At 51.8% G+C, this 23,660-nt stretch overlaps 1 protein-coding gene across 2 annotated transcripts in view; it reads left to right on the top strand.

Annotated features, from left to right (window-relative positions):
- Nucleotides 1-23,660, top strand: part of LOC136291959 (epidermal growth factor receptor kinase substrate 8-like protein 2) — a 47,549-nt gene that overhangs the window by 9,241 nt on the left and 14,648 nt on the right. Inside the window, exons 2-4 of one of the 2 annotated variants that reach the window (XM_066187091.1) lie at nucleotides 9,309-9,373; nucleotides 10,410-10,465; nucleotides 20,576-20,640. In XM_066187091.1, the coding sequence (XP_066043188.1) occupies nucleotides 9,330-9,373; nucleotides 10,410-10,465; nucleotides 20,576-20,640 (165 nt within the window). In that variant the 5' untranslated portion in view covers nucleotides 9,309-9,329. The remainder of the gene's footprint in view (nucleotides 1-9,308; nucleotides 9,374-10,409; nucleotides 10,466-20,575; nucleotides 20,641-23,660) is intronic. The other variant, XM_066187093.1, reaches the window with a different exon arrangement.

Raw genomic sequence — 23,660 nt, 5'->3', positions numbered from 1 at the left:
TAACTGGATGTTCAGGCTGAAAAGCCCTTCTGTGGTCTCATCCACAGCTTCACTGAAAGCCCAAACACTGGCAATCAACCCAGGGATTTCCTGTGACTGTACATCTTGTCTTCTGACCCCAGAAACAGAGCAGGGCATCCTTCAGCTGGGTGGGAGCATTTTGAAGCATTTTGTTTTGCACCACCAATGAATATTATGGGACTCTGTGAAAATCCAAAAATCTCAGCATTTTGCGTGTAAAACAAACCAATGATGGACAGCGAAAGTGCTTTTGCACGAACGCCCCATTTCTGCCTCTCAGAGGTGAATGGGAAGGGATAAACAACCATTTTCCCATTTAAAATTGTATCTACTGTGATAATATATATGAAAATACCAACTACAGAAGGAAAAAGCTACATTAGACTTCTGCTGAAAAAGCTCAAGTGATGTTTTCAGACCAAAAGCTGACCTGGGCCCCACCACATCTCCAGGATCTACCACTGAGCTGGTTAAACTGGTGTCAGGCTGTTTTCCTGCAGTGACACTCAGAGCTGATTTCCCATGTGCCAAGTTTTAGCTCAAGTGAATTGTTACAAATAGCCAAAAATACCCGGGCAGGATGTGAGTAGGAAGCACAAAATAGGATGGGAAGAGATAGCAATGAATGTTGTCATGATTAGCTTAAAAAGGCTGGAAAAGCCTTAAATATCAAATGGGATTTTTAAGAGATGAACCTCCTCCCTGAAATCTTCTGCCCCACCCTCCCAGCAAAATGAAAATCACTGATGCTTCCCAAGCCCCTCTTGCTATGGGCAGAGATTTGGAACAGGAGCAGAGTGGAATAACTCCTCACTGCTGTAGGCAGAGGAAGATGGGCTGCAGCCCTCTCCCTTTCTCTGGGGAAAGATGGGATGCTGTGACCTTCCTACCTAGGGCAGAAAAGGATTTTTAGTTCACATTGACCAATTACTTTGTGCAGATTTATCAATCCTCATCCAACCCCAGAGACTTTGAGCTGACACGGCTGGAGACAAACTGAAGCTACGCATGGCCCCAAAGTGGCTCTCAGCCTAATAACAGCTTTTCTCTGATAGAGAAAAAGCTCTCGGCGCACCAACTGCCCTGCTGCATGCCTGAATTCCTGCCAGGGAAGTGAATCAGCATTTCAGGGAGTGACCAAAAATGCCCTTCCTTTCGGAGGAGGTGGTGGAAAGGTCCCCTGGATCTCAGCAGCTCTGTCTTGCTCATGAACCAGTCAGCACGGGGGAGTGCACTGACAAACAAGGCTCCCTCTTTGTCCTCCGGGGGGGACGAGGAACCGGCCACACCCCCAGGTTTGCTTGGGGCATTTCAGCCCAGTTTGGGCTGGCAGTAGCCAGGCAAGGATGGTCAGGTGTATCACACTCTGCCTGGGGCTAAAGGTTGGGAATTATTGTGGGAAATGAATCCGCCTGCCAAATGCATCCGTTAGGCTTTACAGCTGTCCTGTTAGGGGGAAGGAAGCAGGAATGCTGAGGCTGGCCCGTAGGGATTGCCCAGGATTGATGTGAGGAGGGCACCGTGCGCATTACAGCAATCATTTATGGAAATTCAAGACACTTGAGTGATTAGCTCAAACAGCAAGGCCAACCTGTCCCCTCCCTGTACACCCACACCTAGGGAGAAATGATTGATCCCCACCAGACAAACCAGGGCCACCCAGGGGATATCAGCGTGGTCCCTGTTGGACCAGGCAGTTATGAAGCTGGTTTCAGTTGAAGTAGAGGTTTTGTTGTGGGTGCTTTGCCTAAACAGAGCACCACTTTCCAGCCTGGATGTGACAGTCCTGAGCTTTGTGCCTGGAAATCCCACTATGACAAACACCACTCTGCTGTGCTTCTCTCCATCACAGCTGTGACATTACTCTGGGAAGCAGCGGGGACACAACAGGAACACTCACAACTGCATCCCGGCTTTAGCCCATCCTCACAGATTCTGGGATGGTTTGGGGTGGAAGGGACCTTAAAGCCCATCCAGTTCCCCCCCCTGCCACGGGCAGGGACACCTTCCCTTAGACCAGGTTGCTCCAAGCCCCGACCAGCCTGGCCTTGGACACTTCCAGGGATGGGCAGTCTGCCACCCTCACCGGTGCCAGCCTTTCACCGAGTCTCCCAGCTGTTCCACAGATGCCTTCAAGCTTGGAAAAGCCATCAGAGAAAGATTCCAGCTCCACCAGAGGTGCACATGAGGAACAGCTCTGAGAGCTGGTGCCTGCAGCCAGGGACACGAGCACAAAGCCAGTTTTAGGATTTTGGTGTTTCGCCTGAACACAGAGGCGATTCAATGCCCTCCTCCAGGCTGGGCTCGGCTGTTACCCGTCCTGCTCTGGAATATGACACACACAGAGTCACTCCCTATTTTTACTGGCCTCATCCCTGAGTCCTGATTTTTTACACAGAGCAAAGAAAAAGCTGCTCTTTCATCTACAGTGTGAAATCCTTCCCATGTCTAAAAATCACAGCTTTAAACCCCTTGCTGCTGGTGATCCCGTGCCCAGAGTACAGCACCAGGCTAGGAAAAGGGATAAATCTGGGGGGTCGTGGGGTGAATAAGGATGCAGGGCAGAGAAACCTTCAGCATGACAACCACCAGTGCTTTCTTCAGCAAACTTTTTGGATACCAGGGCACGCTACACCCACAGGTCCTGGCAGCACTGGAGCCATCCAGCCTTTCCCTTGCATCCTGCCCAGACAGTCCCACGGCCAGCTCCAGCTTCCCACAGCTCCTTGGCTCCAACCTCCCAGAAGCTGGGTGGTGCTAGGGACAGGATTAGCTCACAGAAGGTGTGGGCACAAAACAAAAACAGGACAGAGGGGAAAAAGCTACAGAATTCCTCACAAAACTCCTGTCTTCCCAGGAAGCCGAGGGAACATGTCATGCTGGTTTTTCTTCCTGGGGAGTACAAGTGACTCACATGACACTTTCTCCCAGTCAGGTAGTTTTGAAATAGGGTCTTTAATTTAAACCGTTTAATGAGGTTTTACGTAAGGAGTGCTCATTCATCTCCCTCCACCTTTCCAAAAGCAGCCATTAATGTTTCATGCGCTGTTTCTGGGCCTGGCTCTCTAGCTTTCTAAACTGCAGCCCAAGCATGGGTAATGCTCGCCTTGGAACCCCTGGCAAGACACACAGCAAGCTCAAACCTGCTCCCTGTTTTCCTTCCACCCAGCTCCTGCAGAATTCCTCTAACAGAGAGGGAAGGTGCAAATCCAGGAGCTGTCACTCGGCACCGGGACTCTGCAAACAAGTCTTTCCGAGGGGTAGTGGAGCCACTTTCCAGTTTTTTCCCAAGATCTTGGAGACTGTGGCTGTTTGTGCATTTTCCCAGGGTATTTATAGAGCAGGGTGCTGTCCAGACTTGCTTTTGGTTGTAGTTCTGGGAGGAGGGTTTTAGTTTCTGGCAGGAATATAGAAGCTCCTCATTTTTGGTTCAGATCTTTCCTTTCCCGCTCCAGCCTGTGGGCACCAAGGGCCTCCAGTGCCACTGGACTCCGGACTGGGACCTAAATTAAGGTCTCTTTGGGGATCACCATGGACACATTCTCTCTGTAGGTAGCTCACGAATCTCCCATCAGGAATCTGTAAATATTGGCACTTTTGCTCTGTAGTGCCAGTTTGTGTTTCTGAGCTCCCAAGGCTCCGTTTCGGCCCCTTGGAGACCAACAGTAAATCCAGGTGGGATTCAAAGGGGAGGTCAGGGTCCACCAAAGCTGGTAGAGGGGTGGCTGTAGGTCTGAGATGCCCCAGTCCAAATGAGCTGCTGCCACTTCTGCCGCGGAGGCTGAAGAACACTTGGTTCCTCTCTGCCCAGACCTGTTGGGCTGGGTTATATTTATCCAGGTGCTTGTCTTCTGGAGAATCTCCACAATGTGAACAATTTGATGTGCAGAGCAGGGAGTGTTTCCTTCAGACACCTGGCAGGTTGTACCTGGGGACTGCCTCTGCTGGAACGTAGCACGTGCCACACACACCCTGGAGCTCCACACACACGCTCCCCCCTTCCATAAGCCTGTGTCTTTCCAAAGGGATCCATGATCCGTCACTGTAAAGGTAACTTGAAAGGGTGGAAGAAGGGAAAAACCAGAGGACTTGCCACTTTCCCAGACCTGGGGTGCTGTAAAGGCATCTCAAACAACCCAGATAACAATGGGGACTCCTACGGCCACCAGGCTCTCCAGGTAGTGTCATCTGGATGTGTTCCCGTTTCCAAAGAAGGAATCACCACCGGTCAAACAGAGTGGTGAAGTTCTGACTTGGTCCTGCTGAACAGCCAAGGCCTGATTTTGCAAAAGCAGTGTTTGGAAATCTTGGATGGGACAAGATCCTGGCTTGCTTTTTCAAGGAGAAACAACAACCTGTTCCTCTGTTTGGCTGTCAGCCTCTCTGCTCTGGATTTGCATTTCCTGATGCTTTCTGACTAACACAAAGATTATTTTTATTTATGAATGCATGTTCCTGGCAGAGACCCTGAGTTTCTTCTGGTGAGCCCTGAAGCCATCTTTACAGGCAGAGTCAAAAAAGCAACTAAAAGCAGGAGAAGGGTGGTTCCAGGAGGCTGGACCAGCAGACCAGAGCCCCACAGGAAGTTCTCAAGTCAACCACAGGCTCCTGGGGTCCCTCTCACAACCATTTTGAGAGATCTAAGCCAGTTTGTGTGAATTTAGGACTCCTGGTGTCTCGTGAGGAGCCCTGAGCACACATATCCCAGTGCCTCACTAATGCCCCAGATCTGTTTTGTTAGCGGATTGACGTGGGATTGTGGCCTTCCCTACCTGCCACCCCCTTCCGTTCCATCAGAGAGGGTAGGATGGATTGTGGGAACTGGTGGGATATTCCCAGGGGGTGGGGGAGCTGTCTGGAGCAGGACCAGTGCAGGGCACGCTCACCACGGTGCCTGTGCTCCCTTTGCTCTCCTGTGAGCCCAAGCAGCCCAAGCTTTACAGCAGAGCCCATCAAACAGCTTTCTCCAGCGTGCCATTCCTGTAGGAAAATACCCAGCAGGCCTAACAGACAGTGCTTTGTGGGCCTGGGAAGTCGTCTAAGAGATAACATCGTGTGGTGGCCAGCTCGTGTTTCTCCCTGACGCGTTCTGTTACTCCCAAGGCTGCTGCCAATCCAGCAGTTCTGCCTGCCCGTCCCCCTGGCACAGGGTACGCGCACTGCGAGCAGGGTGACGCTGGACCCCTCACCCCAGGCAGGATCCCAGGGACAGCTTCCTTCCCAGGGATCTCACCTCTTGGTGCAGACACCCCCTTCAGCGTGGCTGATGGGGAATTTGGAGGTCCCGTTGCCCCAGGCAGATTTCAGTGGGATGACTGATGGAAACATGGACAAGGTTTGTTAGAACTGGGTTAGAACATGCTTGGAAAAACTTGCTGTTACTCCTAGGCCGCTTAGCTTAAGGGTTTGGCGGTTTTTGCCATGTTTTTCTACTGTTTCAGCAAAAACTGTTCTGTTTTGACCAGCGTAATAAGTCCCCACTGCTACAATCACATCCTTATGTTCTCTGACACCAACAAACCCAGTCTCAGTCTTGAAGGCCTTAGACCCATGAAGAGAAAAACCCACAAACACCAGATGCTGCTGTTACTAATGGTGATGATAATCATAATAGTCCTAAAAACCCCACTAGCATTTCACATTTGCACATTGTCCAGTCTTTATCCAAATCCAGGATTTTTCGTGTCCTTTCCACACCCCGTAAGAAGTCTGAGCACAGCAGATAAGGGAGAACTATACCTAATAAAAATAAAGTACAACAATAGCAGAGATCAGCCCAGAGAGGAGAAAGAGGTATTGCTCTTTCCCTGCACAAAGTGCTTCTCCACCCTTGGAGAAGAGGGATTAGTGTCACAGCTCCCTCTTCAAAGAGACTCAGAGAAAGCCAAAACAATGCATGGCCAGCTTCCATTTGCTATAAAAGTACTGAAATGTGGCGCAGACAATGCCAGGCTCCCGTCACGGCTCCGGGTGTCTTGGGGAGGATATTTGACCTCCAAGGATAAGGCCGGCCGGAAAGTCAGGGAGTGGGATTTCCTGCGCTTTAAAGTACAACACGTCTTCACCCACCTTGATGGCCTGTCAGCACTAGTGTGTGCTGGCCTCCCTAAGTCCCTCTGGGACCTCCTGGCCTGGGCCAGATCAAGATGCCAGGCTTTAGCCATGTAGGTTAGCTTCCCTGTAGTTGCTCCAGCAGCAGCAGGCTGAATTTGAGCCTGGCTTAGCTCCTGGAGTCCGTATCTCATTCCACGCCATGCTCATGTGCAAGGCTCAGCTGCCTTGCCTGGTGACCCATGCGGAGACACCGCCCTGCACCAGCAAAAGGATTAGGTGATGGTCTTGGAATTGGCTTTGATTAGGCTGAGTCAAAGGTGCCACAAATTGCACGGTGACACTTGTGTCTCACCTCCCTTCCTACACTCCTCCCGCTGGGGAAGGAGGAGGCAGCAGCCACACCTGCTGGGAGATAAGGGGAAGATCAGAACCCTCTAATCAGGGCAGGGAGAAGACAACATCTGGCTGAGGCTGCAGACTGTGGGAGCTCTTAAGGATGCTCCCAAGGGGAGAGAGGACCTAGGGAAGGCTTCATCTCTCACATCTTTTGTTCTGTCCACATTTCAGGTGAAGTGCCCTTAGCCCTCCACCTTTTACAAGCCCAGCTGCCTCTTGATTTAGCAGATTCATTAAAAGACTCCAACCCTTTAGGAACATGCCCTTCCCCCTTGAAGTCTTCCAGTTCAGATTCAATTAATATCCGGCAATTAACGCTGAATTAAAAGCTTTGGCATGAGGCTCCATCCTGGTTTCACTTGGCCAGCACCACACCACGCCCTCGCTGTGACCAACACGAGGCCGAGCCCAGCCGTGGCCTGAATGCAGCAGAGAGAGCTGAGCAAAGGGCAGATAGGAAAATAGCAGGAATAAACAAAGAAAAGGGAGCCCAGCATGATGATAAGGACCTGCTGACTTGGCAGGTGTGTGCACTGCTTCCAGTTTCATGGGCTCGTGGGACACAGGCACACGTCCAGGTTAGCTTATCATTTGGGGAGCCCAGCTGATCCCATCAGTACTTTATTAACCACCATGAGATGAAGGATTCAGGGCTGGTCCTGCTTCACCCACGAAGCCAGACTGCTCTGCCGCTGCCATGGAGTCTGCACCTCTGGCAGCCACCTTGGGTTGCACCGGGTGGGCTCCTCACGGAGCACATCCCAGAGGTTTAGTTTTTGGACACAGCTTAGGAAGGAGAAATAAAAACCAGGGTGATCTTAGCTGGATCCCCTGGTGCTTCACAGCTGGGGCTGGGACCAGTTCTGAGCTCCACGGGCCAAACCTGGTGACACATTCCTGCTGGAGCAACCTGGATTTCAGTACATTGGGACATGGCCCTGGGGCAGTAAGAGAAAGGGAGCCAGAAATATGACACTAATATGCAGAAACACTCCCAGCTATCATCAGCTGTGGGACTCAAGTGATTGGGTGGTGCAGAGTAAACAGGGCAGAGCGGGGTTTTTAAGAGCCCAAGTTCTCTTTTCCAGGTATCTCATGCTAATGCACAAAGAGATCCAGGAGATAGGAACAGTTTGAGGACTGTAAAAGGAAACCAGTAGACAGCTATTAACAGAGGAAAAATTCACAGGTACCCAAGCTTGGACACAGGGATGGGTTTGATTACACTCAAAGGGGCTGGCAGACCACCAAGTTTCTATTCTACTGTGCATATGAATTTATATCTCTTATAGGTGTGCAAAGGGATTTCAGTATCAACTGCGAGAGAGACAAAAAAGGGGGAATTTAACATAGTAGCTGCTAAAATGCACTCGAGAGTCCTTTTCTCCGTGCTGAGTGTGTTACTGCGACAGAAAATGGGCTGCGAGTTGTAAGGCTGAGCCCAAAACATGCTGGGGTTCTCCATGCAGTCTGTGCACAGCCAAGTACTGCACTGGCATCCCCATAAATGCATCCCTCTGACATCCCACTGACAGTTCAGATAAGATCAGTGAGAAAACTGTCTCTGCCCTAACCTCAGGGTGAAACACACAGAGCAAAATACCACAAGTGTTCCAACACAAGGAATAAATACGGATATGTAAGGAATCCAGGGCAGCTCTGCTGATGATACAACAAGCCCTGCAGCAGATAGTCAGCCTCCAGAGGGGAAATCCCAGGTGTCAGGGATGACTCCAAAGTATTCCCTGGGGATTACACACACTTTAGCCTAGATTCAGTGAAGACAAACCCTTGGAGGAAGCTCCACCGCCTGCCCGTGGCTGTCATGGCAGCGCTTGGCACATGCCAGGCACACTCAGCAGTTCCCTTGCAGGAAATCCCACTGAGGACACTGAGGAATTTCTTCCTTTAGGCCAGCAGTGAGTATTTCAAAGCCAAACCAGTGAATTCTGACAGCTTTATTGTGAGGTAAGCAGGGTCTGATCCAGGCACAGAAGTGCCCCTGAACTTTCCAAAAGAGACTTAAAAAGATTTTAGGACTTTGCCTTGGCTTCCCTTCAGCTCACACATGGAGCAGAGGTGAAAAGCTTGAATACCAAAACAAATAATTCCCTGAGATCTTACTATATCTTGTTTTCAGGTTTTGTTTCTCTTCCCGTGCAGTTCTGCTGTCAGAACAGCGCCTGGATCTCTCTCGCATCTTCTCCCACATTCTAATTCCCACTGGAAAGAAGAGGAAAATAATCTGTGCTGGTCCTGTCTGTCTTTCACTGACCACTCGCCGCAGTACATTTTCCTTCATCCTTGAGCTGTCAGTGGAGCAGCATCCCCATTTTTCTTTATGTGGGCAATCCTCTCGTAAAGATACTTTAACAGCTGGTGTAGAACTTAAAACTACCACATAGCAAAAGCTAATGGCACTCTAGGCATGAAAAGTGACTTGGGACACACAGCAACGAGCACATGGACACACGGATCGGGGACAGACCGTGGAAGCAAAGGCCACCTCAGTCCCTGTTTAAACTCAGGCAGGACAGTGCTGCTGGAACAAGACATGCTGGAATGCCACAAAGCTGGGGTGTGCCTGGAATGGAAGGGCAAGAGGGAGAGGTGGAAGCAGGCTTTGAAAAAGCATCCTGGGATGTGTCACCTTCAGCCTAGGTCAGAGCAGTGAGAGGGGACTGAGAGCAGGGGGCAAACACCCTTGTAACTCACCTGCCTGCTCCACCTGCTTGGAGACCCCAGCTTGGGGGCAGGGAGGGCAGGATGCACATGGATACATCACCTGAGAGCCTGTTCTATAACCTCTGACCCTGTCTCTTGTGCTTCTGCTGCAGTTGCCTGGCCTGTGAAGCAACATGAGTCACAAGGGATCCCTCAGCAGCAACCCTGGCTCATCAAAGTAAGGATCCTCCTGTACCACTCCTTCCCACTGTTCAATCCCACTCATCCCCAAAGTCCCTGGTGTTTGTTTCACCCCTCCTGGGCACCTCACAAGCTGGCACTGCCTCACACATCACCTGCCTTGTGCACTGGGGTTTGATAATGGCACATTAGGTGGAGAGAGCAGAGGGACACCGGGAGCCTCTCCCCCTGCAGCCTCGGGCTACAGCAGCCCATGGCAATTTCCCGATGGAGCCAGAGCCACCAGCTCTCGCCCTCCTTCCTAAACCAGCTCCGAGCACCTGAAGCACTGCCTGCCCTCAGGGGGACACAGTGACAGAGCACTAAGCAGCCCCTGGGCACCCATGGGCTCACTGCTCTGTGCAGGACAGCCCGACCACAGCACCTCAGATCCTGCTTGGATCCTCCTCTGCCAGAAAACAACGCTATCATCTCCTGGGTGCCCATTCCTCCCCACGACCCAGGCACGGGGGGTGGCCCTACACGTGGCGCTTAGAGGCCTGACGCCCCGAAACTCAACTGTTGACACACAGTGCCACCCTCCCACATCCCTACATGGGATATGTTATATATCCGAGCACCTGCCTTCAGGGGGTACATCTCCAACATGCCCGTTGAGAAGGGACCATCCCCTTGGCTCTTGCACGGCCTCAGGTTCCTGTGGGCTCAGGGATGACATGGAGGGGGGCTCCCTGTACCAACCCCACTTTTGGCACGCTGGGAGCCACCAGTCCTTAACGCAGCCCCTCCGGAGTGCTGTCCTTCCAGGGGACATTGTGAAGGTAACTCTAGTGGGGCCAGGCCTGGCTGGGCTGCTCCGTGTCCTGTTTCCAGCGCTGGGTTCAGTGACATGTGCCTGTGGTGTGGATAACGGGTAGGGTTGCACAGGGAGCTGCCGGCACGGCCCACAAAGAAACGCTTCTCAAGGAAGGGAAGGGCTGGTCCCTCAGGGCAACTGCGGAGCTGCTGTGTGAAAACTGATGTCAAAAATATTTGGGAGCTGATGATGGATTTCCACTTTCTTTCTTTTCCAGTGGCAGCATGGGCAAAGCCGAGGGAGCCTCCAAGCTGAGTGCAAAGGACCTGTATGGTGAGTCGTGCCCGCAAACATAGCCAAAGTTTCCCGTGGCAAAGGCACCTCTGGAGAGCTGGATGTGGATGTTGGGGAGCGTTAGGCTGCAACTCAATCAAAGCCACGTGAATCCAGGGTTCCATATGCAACAGGCCGGCCTGACCTGGCAGCAAAAACACACCTCACATCTGTGCTGACACCACCCATGCTGGGGACAGTTGGGATTTTGTGGGAACAGAGCGGTGTCTTCCCCTAGCCAGATCCTCCCCAGGTCTGTTAGCAAGATCACCTGATAAAGGGCCTCACAAAGGAAAGACTGTCCTCAGCAAGTTAATGATTATCCTCTTCTAACTACTCAGTGAACCATGAAAATTCCATGCCCTTTGGCTCTTTGGAAGAGCAGGGAATGGGCAGGATGGGTGTTCGTGCACAGTCCAAGAGGCAGCTTGTTTGGGTTGAGCACATTTAGGTATCAGTAACAGTTATTCCTGATCTCTGTAGACCCAAGTACCCCAGGTGAAAATGTGGTCTCTGGGCTGGGCAGAGCAAGCATAAATCATGTGAGAAATCACCTCCCTCAGTCATTCCCTGGCTAAGAAGTCAGGGATTGTCTGGGGAAGCAGCTTTTGGGTAGTCTGAGCCTGCCAGCTCTCCCACCTGAGAGCTGTGGGTTTACCTGGTTGATGTTTAATTGGGAAGGAACAGGCTGTGTGTGTTTCTCCTTGGAGATCTTCCATTTGATCAGAGATTGTCCTCAGCAGCTATGAGCTGCCAAGGTGGTTTATTTGTCCCTGGGAAGTGACTCTGTTTGACCAAGGGTTTTGGCTGGAGGTTTATCCCTGGAGAAGTGTCCAGAGAGACGAGACTCACCTGGGGAGAAGTGGGATGGCAGGGGCTGTATTTAGTGCTAAACAAAGCCATTGTCAACATCAATTAGCTTCCAAGAAATGAAACATGAGGATAATGGCAGAGCAGAAATTTGGGCTGTTGGTGGCCTGGGTGGTGCAGGGGGGGCAGGTGCCAAGCTGGAGTTTGAACTGTGTCAGTCACTTCTGCAGATGGAAAGACATGTGATAAAGAGGCAAGAGGATGAGGGGTGGACTTTTGGGGGCACACAGGGCTGCTAGTGCAGACAAACTCCTCCTGCCTCCAAGGCAGTGCACGTTCCTTTGGCTGTGCACTGACACTGGGGCACATCCTGGCAGGGGCGGGAGGGCTGCAGCTGCCAGCTAAACAGCCCTACAGAGAAGTGTGAAAATGAACCTGGCAGCTCACAGCGGTATTAAACACATGCAGATTTGCAGGCTGGCATCCATGGGTGCAGGCAGCCCAGGGCTCCAGCCATCTGAGTTCCAGAGGGGGACCTAATGGTGCCATGGCACAGGGAGCACCCCTCAATCCCATGCCACAAAAGCCAGTGCAGGGAAAGGCTGATGGACTGCCTTGGAAACAAACACAGCTCCCAAATAAGCACTTCTCAACACAGGATTTCATCTTTACTTTTTTTTTTTTTTTTTGTATGAACACACCTCAAAAGCAAATTCACCAGGGTTGGGACCTCTCTGACCAAATTCCAGCAAACTTAAAATGAGGACTGTGTGTTCCTGGGCCAAATCCTCAGGAGGAGTAAAGCGGCTGTCTGCTATTTCTCTGCCACTACTGAAACACAGAATGAGCTCTGCAGGCATTGCCTGCACAAATCAGTGCCTCTTGGCCAGCCAAGCCCCTGGCATGAGCACATCCAGAGGGATTTAGTTTGGCAGCACTTGAAACCCACCCGCTAATTCAGCAAAGGATGCTTAGCACGTGCAAACCAATATTTAAATGTCTTGGTTCCTTTCCCACTCGGATCCTCCCTCCCCCAGCATTAATTTCTGCTGTGAGCTGGCACATTTGGGGGTAGAGGGCAAGCAGGAACTAAAATTCCAGGGGGAATTATGTTTCATAATGAAACAAATCACACCAAGCCGAGCCGGCCTTGATTATGTGATTACAACACTGCTGAGGGACATTTGGAGCTGACAAGACTTCATATTTCCATTTTCCTCCAGTGCAATCAGGCTGGACCCTCAGCCTGTGCACACTGCCAGACCTCCAAGAAGCGAGTGCAGTGACTCCCAAATTCCCAGCACGCAGGCATCCACTAATTTAAAGCTCGCTGGGTTGTGACGGCTCCGATGCACACAGGTGTCTAAACATTATTTTAGGTGAACAAGGCCTTCAGTTTAGCTTTCTAAAGATGCTTTTTCTACAGAAATACTGGCCTAACGTGACAGGGGTGCCAAGCGTGGGCACACAAGTGTTACCTGAGGGCCAAGGTATCAACAGGGACTTACTGGGGATATTAAACCCACCTCAGGGGAGACCCTGAAGAGGGACATTTAAAATTGTGATGGCGAGGCTGGAACACAGCAGCAGCTTCAGGCTGTGCACAGGAAGGCACCCGGGTGGTGGAGATGGAGCTTCACTCTGGGTGTGCTCCAGGACATAGTGTGAGGGTTCCCACAGGACGCACAGCCTCGTCACACGGCTGTTGATGGGTGGGGAAGGCTCTTGTGTCACACTTGGCCTGCTGAAATTGCTTTGATCGACTTTGCCTACTACTGTGTATTCTACACTATGCTGAGCACAGAGGGATGCAGAGGGATGACCACAAAACTGCCTTAAAGCCCCCAAGATACTCTCCCCTGGCTCTGTCCCTGCCAGAGTCTGATATGCTTTCCAGCTGCTCTGCCATCCTCAGTGGAGTTTCCTGGTTCTCATGGGAGCAGGAGACTCATCCTTTCCTTCCCCCTTAATAAAACAGCCCCACATTTGTTCAGCTCCACATTCCGGAGGGGTCTGTGGCTGCAGGGAGCAGCCTTACCTCAGCTGGCAGCAGGGAATGGCTGGCCCCTCTCGGGTTGCCACCTCTCTCCGCACACAGCCACCAGCTGAATAAATGTTAATGCACACCATAAATAAATTAGGCTGCTTCTCTGCTTACGGGCATCTGTTGCAAGCCCAGATGAAAGCCTGTGGGGGGGAAGCCAGGCTCCAGCAGAACCCACGGCAAGGACTGGCAGGAAGCATTTGTGCACAGCACTTCCCACAGCAGGAAAGCTGCCGCCACCCCTTTCTGAGGTGACTGCAGGTGGGCTTCTGCAGGTGTCCCCCGCAGCTGCTTCCAGAGCTGTCAGACAGTGCTGGCTGGCTCTCCTGATGGATTAGGCAGCGTAGCAGGAGAAGTCGAGGGCGGTTTGATGACTGCAGTGATTTCGTGTAGGGCTGTGGGCAGGAGCAGCTCGTTTCTGTTTGGTTCTGTCTGTCCCTGCGGTGCTCAGCCTCCTTCCAGCCCCCCACGCCAAGCCTGGGAGACCCAGCCAGCTGGTTCCAGCCTGCCCGCCCATCCTTGGTGCGCTCATTTCTGGGAAAGAGCCAGACTTGATAGGGCACAGGGCTGGAAAAGGGGTCTTGGAGCAAAGAGTTAGAGCAAAGAGTTAGGCTGGAGAAGCGCAGTGCTGACACCGATCACTTGACACTGCACCGTAACCCAAGCCAGGCTGCGGGGCTGTAACGGGACACGAGGCACTAGCACAAAGAGAAGAGCCACTTCCTGCCCACTGTGGCCCTGGACAGGGATCATGTCCCTGGGGAGCCACGGGCAGAGAGGCTCCGCTGGTGTCAGCATCACCCCTGAGCCACAGGCAGCTGCTTGGTGCTGGCCAAGCAGAGCACACCCATGGAGCAGGAGTAAATTGTGTTTAGTGGTCATGAACCAGCTCCTGGGGGTCTCCACAGACCTCCCTTGTGTCGCAGTGGGACCCCAGCCACATGCAGAGGTCTCTGAGATGAAACCCTCCAGCCCTGAGCACAGTGCCCAGACTAATCCCCTGCTGCTGGCTCTCCCACACCCTGCCCAAACCATGAGCTTGCTCACAATTCCAGCTGGAGGCCACATGGCTGTCACGTCGTTATTGACAGAGCGTGGAGGGACCCCACAACCTTTAGGAGAGGATTTGTGAAGGATTTTACACACACTGGTATTGTCTGCAAGAGACAACCCAGGCAGGAGCAGTGGCTTAAGCCCAAGCCTGCTCAGCAACACTGCTGGGTCAAGAGGGCCGCGTCCATGCCTAAATCCACAGGGATTTGGGCAACATCTGAACAGTGCCACTCACTGTCACGTTTTTAAAGGTTTCATCGTACTGGAGAAAAAAACCTGAGGTTCAGCAGAGACCCAGCCTTCTTGCCCAGGCCATTAATTCCTGATGTCCTCTGCTGCCAGCCCTGAATAAGTCCCTTGTCCTTCCCCACTGCTTCCTCAGGGCCATTCCAGCTCCCTTCTTTACGTCCCCTTTCCCACCCAAGATTCCAGCTTCAGACTACCCTGCTCCCCTTTGACACTGCGTGTGTGGGTGACCCTTTTATTCAATGCCTTGGACAATTCATACACCAACTGGAAGCAAACTATCCTGTTGGTTCCTGCAGATCAAGCCCCAGTGGTGGGTGAGACAGGGAACGCATTGGCTCGGTTCAGCCCTGACTGGAGCTACTGGGCAGAGCAGACACTGCTCCAGGTGCTGCTGGCTGGGAGTTTGGGATGGCAGTTAGTGGCAGGGATGCTGTGGAGAGGGATCTCCCACCTAGATGCTGCTCGGCGTCTCCAGTGACCCTTTTTCTTTGCCACCTTGAAAGTGCTGAGCACAGGTTCTCCTCTTGCATGGAGCAACCGCTTAGAGCTCACACAGAGGAACCTTTTCTTAAATGGAAATGGGCTTTTGGATAAGCTCAAGTAGCTTGGGAACTAAAGCTGTGGTAGTTCATAAAAATAACAACAACAAAAAAGGGGGAACTTTTCATCATGAATTTTTTCAAGACTCAAATAAAGTGAATTAATTAAATCAGGATTCCCCCCAATTTTGCTATGTCCTGACATTCAAAAAAATGTCATTACCAGCCATACAGAAAGTCGAGAAAACACCACTTTGGGTTTGTTTTGGTGAAAAATAATTTGGCAGGTTTCTCCCAGGCCTGGCTGTAACGGCAAAAGGGAATACCTCTACCGGTGAACTGTAGCTCCTCAATGCCCTGATTACCCTGCTCCAAGCCGCCCGATGGACACCGTGCCGCCAGACACACTGAACACAAACGCACACTGTTCCTCTGTGTACTCAGTCCTTGCACAACCCAGGAGCTGTGCCAGGTTTTTATTTGCTTTCCTAGAGTGGGTTGTGTCTTCAGCTAATAAACCAGGAATGTGAGCACTTGGGGCCGAGCTGTGACAAATATGAAGCGTGCCGAGCAGGAATTCAGCCGTGTGAAGCCCGGAGCCGCTGCTCCCTGCTGCCACAGCCCATTCACACCTCAATGAGAGCTGTTCATTCACTCCAAGAGCTTCCAGATCCATCTACACACACCAGCCATGAGTGAGAGCTGACCAGGCAGACATTCCCAGTGCCCCAGGCGCCGGTACAGACCAGCTCCAGCAGTTCAGCAAGTATCTGGGATCTAAGAGCAAACCCAGGGACCTCGACGCTCCCTAACCTACAGCGATACCCCAAAATGGAGCTCTCTGTGCTGGCCAGAGACAACAGGGAAGGAGCAAGGCAGGACCTGCAGATTCTCCCCTTTGGGAGCTCAGGCACAGCAGGTGCCCAAAACCAAGGCCCAAAACCAGATCCTTGACTATCCCCGGGTAACCTGGAGCGTCCCATCCTCCTGCCTGGTGAGGAAGCAGGAACCTGGCAGATGCTGTGCTCATCTGGCCCTACCTGGGATCCTGGAATGGAGGTCATTCCACAATGCTGCAGGTTCCTGTGGCTGCCGTGAGCACACAGAGCATTTGCTGCCCCGCTTCTCCTCAGCAGGCTGGTCCTGACCTGCCGCTTGGCACAGAGCAGCTCATGCCACACTGGCAGGTTCCTATAAACAGTGTGTGCCCTGCTAGCTAACGTATAGATAACATAAAGATTATATAAGGAACCGGCAAGCTCCAGAAGTAACTGCCAGGACTTCCCTCAGGCTGCTGTAATGGATGTGGAGGCCAGGGAGGTCAGCAGTGGGATTCGGGGAATAGAGGAGAGGTCCTTGGTACGACACTGGCAAGGAAAACAAATCCAATACCTCTCATTCCTCACAGATTGCTCCGTACTTGTCCGTACATCCCCCTGTCTTCTGCTGTGCCCTCTGCCAAGCAACAGCTGTAAGCAAATGTAGGGAGGGACAGGGAGGATCAGGTAGGATCCTGTGTGGTGAAACTAATTAATCCGAGCGCGAGGTGCTTGGAGGGGAGCAGGGGCCACTGGCGGTTTGCACCGGGGGTGCTGTGCCCCTCTGGCTTGACAGAGGCTGTGCACGGAGAAAGACAAGCCTGCTCCTGCCCTCCTCGGCACTGCTCTGCATCCTCAGAGACCTTAACCAATTATCCCGGCTGGAAGCTGGTCCCACGGGCTAGTTGATCTCCTGCGCTCACTTAACCGCACGTTTGCAGCCATGACCCAGCTCCCTGCTAAATAAGGTTTTGCATGGAAGTGGGGAGGGAACTTGGCACTAAAGATGTGCTTTGGCTTCCCGGACCAAGCTGATAACCCTAGCCCTCCAGGATGTGTATCAATCCTGCTTTTTTTTTTTCCTCATTCATTACTCTCTTTCATCCTTTCCACTCCTTAACATAAAGCCAAACAGGACTCTTTCCCTGCCAGCCAAGATTTCAGTAGCATTACTGCGATTTCAGCCCAGCACTGTTTTCAGCCCTCAGGTACCACCTTTTACCTCTGCAGTGGTCTCAGCTCTTCCCATTTCCTCACTGGTGCCAGTGGGAAACGCCATTCCCACAGCACTGTTTATCTGTAAGATACCTGTGGTAGATAACATTCATTGCCATTTTTCCCCACTCCTCTGGGTGTGAGGCATGATTAAAGCTACCTGGTTAGGAGAGAACTGAAGTGAATTCCGTTAAAGAACCATTTATAGGGTTTTTCCCCCTCAGGGGATTGTCTTAGGGATCACTGGGCCAGACCCTGCGAGGCCAGAGATGAGGCAATCTACCAGAGGGTGTGCGTGTCCCACGTGTTATCCATGCTCAAGGCGTTCGAAGCTTTCTGGATTCCCCATCTCATACATGCAGCAAGTGTCTGGGATCAGCACAACTGCTCCTCAGGCCACAGGGGATCCCACCAGCACCTGCCAGGATACCCATGCCACGAGCTGGGTTGTTTCCTTGCCAGACACAAAAAGGAAAGGACAAAGCTGTATTGTTTTCCCATCTCTTTGGCTCTCTTGGCAGACAGAGGGAAAAAGGACAGTGGTGGCCACTGTGGGCTCCTGCCAGCTTTATCACCTTTGGATGTTTGCTGTACTGGTGCCACAGCCCTGGAGCTCTCCGTGCCCTTGCCTGCGTTATACTGAGAGTCCTCCACTGCCACAGACTCTGAAGGTCATAGCAGGGGATAAACAAGGGTGCAGATGGGTGTCTGAGCTAATTCGGGGAAAGCATCACTATATTCCTGCAATGCTCCTCTATCCCATGGGGATTATGCAAATTCTCCACGTCCTGGGGCCAGGTGAGGGGTCGGATAACACCTGAAGGTGCCGAGGTCCTGTTGCAGGACGCTGCAGAAATGCCAAGTGTCCTGGTGTGAGGTGTCGGATGAAGCAGGAGGAAATGAGCTGCTGCTGCTAACAGGCTAGCATGCACTCATGCAAAATTCAGCTGGTCAGGGGCAAGGCTGTGCAGAAGGGCAGGGTGGAGCCACACAGGACAGCTGACCTGCCTTCTGAGGTATGGCTGGCCAAGGGAGTTCACCTGGGCAAGGGAAAGGATCCCCCTTGATCGAGGAGGCAAACAGCCACAGATGTTGCTGGAGGCATCGTTCACAGGATGCCAGGATGGTTTGGGTTGGAAGGGACCTCAAAGCCCATCTCATTCCATCCCCTGCCATGGGCAGGGACACCTTCTACTGTCCCAGGTGTCTCCAAGTCTGGTCCAACCTGGCCTTGGACACTTCCAGGGATGGAGCAGCCACAGCTTCTCTGGGCAGCTTGTGCCAGGACCCCAGCACACTCACAGAGAAGAACATCTTCCTAAAAGCATTTTGGGATCAGCTCAGCCCAACACGAGTCGGATTTATTAAAAGACGAATGATGATGCATCTTGGAAAGCCCAGCAGTGTTTCACCACATTGTTTTGAGTAAATAAACAAAAACCCACTGGTTTTCTTCAAAGCACCCATGCTCCTTAGATAGATGTGGGCCAAACCTGACTCTTTCATGATCTGCAGCCTGGATCTTTAATTCTTCCTGTGTTTAAATCAAAGCTAAGTGCTAGGAAAGGAGGAGATTTCGGTGTTTTGGCACCGTGCTGTCCCCAGAAAGTCTGGCTGATTCTAGACCTCATGGTCTTATTTGTGGAAGCCAGCAGGAAACACAAAAATAAAAGTTTCCATGGGTGTGGGGGCCAGGTAGAAGCCAAGGAGACAGGAGGGATTTCAGGAGAACATGCAGAAACACCCCATTTCTTGCCCCTGGGCAGCTTCTGGGACATCACTTGAATGACACCGGGAGACAAAATAGAGGCACTTTGTTCTAGTTCTGTGACTCACAGAGGTAATGCAGAAATACCCCCAGGGAAAAATCAACAGAGGGAGGGGAAACATCTGCATTTCTCCCTGTCCCAGTGCTTGCTGCTGTCTGAACAAGGCTCACTGAGTGCAGGTGATGGGATGTTGGGCTATGCAGAGTTCTGAGGTTTTGGCTGGCCCCCAAAACTTCCAAGGGCTTCTCTGAACGTTTTCTCAGCAGTGCATACTGAGATCTCCCCGACTGCAACACGTGCAGCTTCTTTGAGCTTGGACGAAGGGGAAAAGGCATTGGAAGGGATTCCAGAGAGCCTGAGGGCAACCAGCTGCTGCCCTGACCACTGCTACAGCTCCGTGGGCTGTTTTCCTACCGGGAACACAGACCTGTGCTAGCCTCCCACTGGAAACCTCATTCCCCTGGTATTCCTTCCCTCCCTCCCTCAGGGACTCCCAGTTCCCAACACAGCTCCGCACCCTTCCTCTCGGGGCTGGAGACATTTGCCTGTCCGAATGTAAACTCCCTTTCTTTCCAGACCACCCACTTCAGCCTTTTCCACTCCCTTTGGGAAAGGAGGGGATGGGATGTCTTAAAACTCAAATTCGTCTCCATCCCGTATGAATGTGGTGTTCTCATTTCCATCAGTGTCATCTATTTACATGAGAAATGCTCGGGGAGGAAATTGAGGTTACTGAGAGGAAAAAAGTGCCTCACATCAGCCCCGAATCCCTGCGGGATGCGCTGCCTGTGCCCTTCCCCAGACCTTGCCCCACATTTCAAGTAGGACAGACTGCAATTAAAGCCCCCAGCAACCAGAAAGTGCCACTGAGCCTTTCCTGCCAGCCTGAGGTGGGAAGGGGCTGCACTGCAATGTTAATTCGTTTCTTCAAGGTCACTCGGGAATGGCTGAGCAGGGAGCTGGGCTGGGTGCCTGAGGTTTTTCCCCTGAACCATCCTCACTCCACCTCTGAGCTGGTGCTGGTGATGTATGAGGCACGGGCTCAGAGGCCTGCAGTCTCCATTGACGCCTCTGCCAATATTCCCACTAATAAATCGATAAATCATTTCTACTGGGGAACAGCCACCACCCCGGGGCTGTCCGCAATCAAAACACTGTTGTGTTTCAGCCACAGGAGCAGAGCTAGAAGGTGTGAAGTACTCGTGTGGCCTGCCAAGCTGATGGCACAGCCTAAAGCGTGTTAGGATGAGTGTTAAAAAGCTTCAGAAATCGGCTTGAATTAGCTTCTACCCACCCTTGCCAGGCTCCGAAGAAGAGCAGCGGCATCTTTTCATGATCTTTATCCCTCAGTATGCTCCCCAAGCCATGGGCAGGATTGTGCTCAGCCCAGCGCACCAAGAGAAGCTTGATTGAAAAACTCTTGGCTGGCCAAGGAGAAAGGTGAAATCCCCAAGGCAAAGCTCAAGGAAAGGCAATGCCTGTTCTGGAGAGACACCTGCTGGCAATGCCTGCGGAGCCTGAGCTGGAAGCTCAGGGACTGTGAGGAAGACTCAGAGCCGTAATTCTCAGATCCAAAGAAAAACCACCAATGCTTCTTTTCTTGTTTCTTACAGAACAAAGGAAAAAATACTCCAACTCCAACATCATCATGCACGAGACTTCCCAGTACCACGTCCAGGTGAGCACGCACATGCAATGGAGTGCTGAGGGGCCGAGAGGCCAAGGTCAGTGATAGGTGCCTGTAGTGCAGTGTATTTCCTGTGCCCTGGACCTTCAGGAGGCCAAGGGGCAGTTGGGAACCTTCTCACCATCAAAATCTGAAGTCACTGAGTAAAGGAGAATGCGGGGCGGAAAAAAGATTTAAGTAAACAAGGGGAATTCTGTACAAGGAAAGAGAAAACGGGGAAGTTCTTGTCTTCTCCCTCCTCTGTGTCTGAAGGAGAGCAGGAAATGTTGTCCTTCCTGTGCTTCAAACCCTTCTGATCAGCAGAGACAGGTTAAAAGCAGAGTTCCCATGGTGGTTACCAGAACTCAGCTTTCCAAACAACAGAGACCACATGGACTATCAGCTTTCAGCTCTCCTTAGCTACTGTGTCCTCTCAGGTGACACAAACCCCTTCACACAAAGACGGGCAATAAGCCAAACCCGTCTCCCACTGCCACAGACACCCGCCCCAAAAAGAGAAGCCAGCCTGGCCATCCCGAACTCAGCGATTCCTGTAACACAGCTTGGTGCTGCAGGACTCTGTGGAGGAGGTGGGGCCATCCATCACTGAAAACTGAGCAAGGCCAGACAGGAGAACACTTCCTGAGGTTCGTATTTAGGACGTGGGGGCCTTTAAAAGCCTACATTTAGACTTGTAAAGTGCCTCTTTGGAAAGAGGTCATGGTTTCCATCGGAGAAACCAACTCAGTGGCTCAGAAGTAACTCATGGATGCAGACAAGGGACTTTAAACGGCGACAAGTAAATGAATTCTTCATTAATTATGCCATAAGCCACCCGTTTGTGAGTCTCTCCCCTGAACTTTGACCAGGATTGCAGTGGCAGGCAGTGAGATAGAATGAGATTTCCTAATGGGAGGCATTTTACACCCTTAGAAGTAATCTGATCAGAGTTTAATGGTGGATGGAGTCATTGCCCATTCTAGTAAAAGCTGCTGTATTTGAATGTCCCTCTGGATGAAGAGGGGTTTTAAGGGATAAAACAAACAGAGCAGCAAGCTTCACCCTCTCACTCCACCCATATCTGTAGAAAATGGGAGGTAGAAAAAATATTCTAATGATTGAGTCAGACAAGTAACTTCCCCTCCACGAAAACCAACTGAACAGTAAACAGCAAAGGAATTTATGAAGCTTGTAAAGGTGGTGGATAAAATAATAGAAGAGATAAAAATGCCTGTCATCTTGAGTAAACCCATCCTCCTCACTGCTCTGAAAAAAGAGGGCTTGTCACCTCTGCACAGATAAAACTGACTTGGCAAATACCTTCCCATGCAGTGTTGTACAATTACAGTGACATACACCCAGCATGTTTTCACTCGTGATTGCATTGCTGATCTCAGCCGTCGGCTCACACACCTGCCAGGAGTTCTGTTTAGACAGTGCCTCACCCCATGCCTTTGCTTGATGAACACAGGGGTGGGCCTTGCATTGTCCTCTTCTCCCAGCCTTCGGGAATCATCTAGCAGCAAACGGGTCACCACAAACCCTATCCACCCCTAATGCCCAAGAGCATGTTTAAGGATTTTCTGCCAGTCAGGTCTACCAGCGCTGTAAATCCGAGCCTTTCCCTGCATCCACCTTGTGTGGAGCCAACTGCAGCCACAGTTCCTGCCGGTGCTTCCTCACAACCATCCAAGGCTCTGTGCTCTGAGTGCACACATCCCTCTGGGGTCCATCTGGTCTGTGTCAGACCCCAACATCCACAGCTTCTCCAAGGTTCCAGTCCCACAGCAGGACATGTTGGAGCAGCATCAGCTTTCGCTGCCTCTTAATCTGCTTCCCGCTTTGCATTTACCTGAGCTTTTACAGGGAGAAAGGAATTCTTTCCCAACAACTCTCTCATCCTCGTCCACGGCCCGCTGACACGCACGTCAACTGTGGACACAACCCACTGGGTTACTGAATCAGCTCATGAGTGCATCAGCAACAGAAAGAAGCTACTTGATCCCTAGAAAGGTTATGTCTGATCGCTGGGAGAAGGCAGGAAGATACAGGATCGAAGGGAGAAAAGCCAGGCAAAAAACCTCATCCCATTACTACAAATTTCCCATCAATTTAGGACTTGCTTTAAAACACTCCCCATTTTCCCAGCTCTTGCTTTGAACCAGGCTACAGGATGTGTGCATCAAAGAGAAGCAGGCATTTCACTGCTGCCCTTCCCACAAACTCTGAATGCCCGGTAGGAACATTTCTGGGGTGGCCACAGTGCTGTCCCTGGCCCCCCCGGGCAGCTCTACCCGCAGCACCGGGGCGTCCCTGCTCCAGAGTTAATCTGCTCCTGGCTCTCCAGCTTAGCCATTGCTGCTCAAGTGCCTGTTCTGTACGCTACTGGGCAAGGAGATGAGGATGAGAGGGTCATGCTGGTGGATGGGCCTTCGATATTCCAAGGACAAGATAAAAAGCTGGGATCTGGCCCAATAAGCCTCCAAGGGTTACAGGCCCTTGGACTGCACAGATGCCTTGGGCAGGCCTGTAACTTATCCATCGAAAAGCCTCCAGGTTTTCTCTGCTGGAGAAAATAAGACAAGACAGGGAAAAGCTGCTTTTTGACAGTCAGGCATGTTCTCCTCCCCTTCTCACCAAGAACACAGCTGCTGGGCCACCAAAGAACAAGGTGAAACAGAACCATCTCCTTTCCCTTCCTGAGGTTTTTTTTCCTTCCCTGCGATCACCTGAACATGTGGCCTGGCTGTGCTGTCGCTGCCCCAGGGACAACAGCTGGGCAGGCAGCCTGGCTGCTCTCAGGTCCAGCTTTTCCTGCCTCGCAGTCCCTTCTGCCAGCACACACAACCAGTTCTTCCACCCACAGGGAGCAGCACTTACTCACCTCGATTTTTGCAGTGGCCTTCACCCACTGCTGGCAGGCACACAGCATTCGGATGTGACACACCTCTCCTTTCCACAGCTGCCTCCCTGCCCAACATTCCCTTCCTGGAGCCCCAGGAGCAGACCAAAGCTGCAAGTGCTGCCCCACT

This window comes from Chamaea fasciata, unplaced genomic scaffold (genome assembly GCF_029207755.1).
Source record: "Chamaea fasciata isolate MVZ Bird 193981 ecotype frontalis unplaced genomic scaffold, bChaFas1.0.hap1 SCAF_7, whole genome shotgun sequence".
In the NCBI taxonomy this organism is placed as follows: domain Eukaryota; kingdom Metazoa; phylum Chordata; class Aves; order Passeriformes; family Sylviidae; genus Chamaea; species Chamaea fasciata.
The sequence above is the reverse complement of the archived record's forward strand: the minus strand, read 5'-3'. Positions and strand labels throughout refer to the sequence as shown.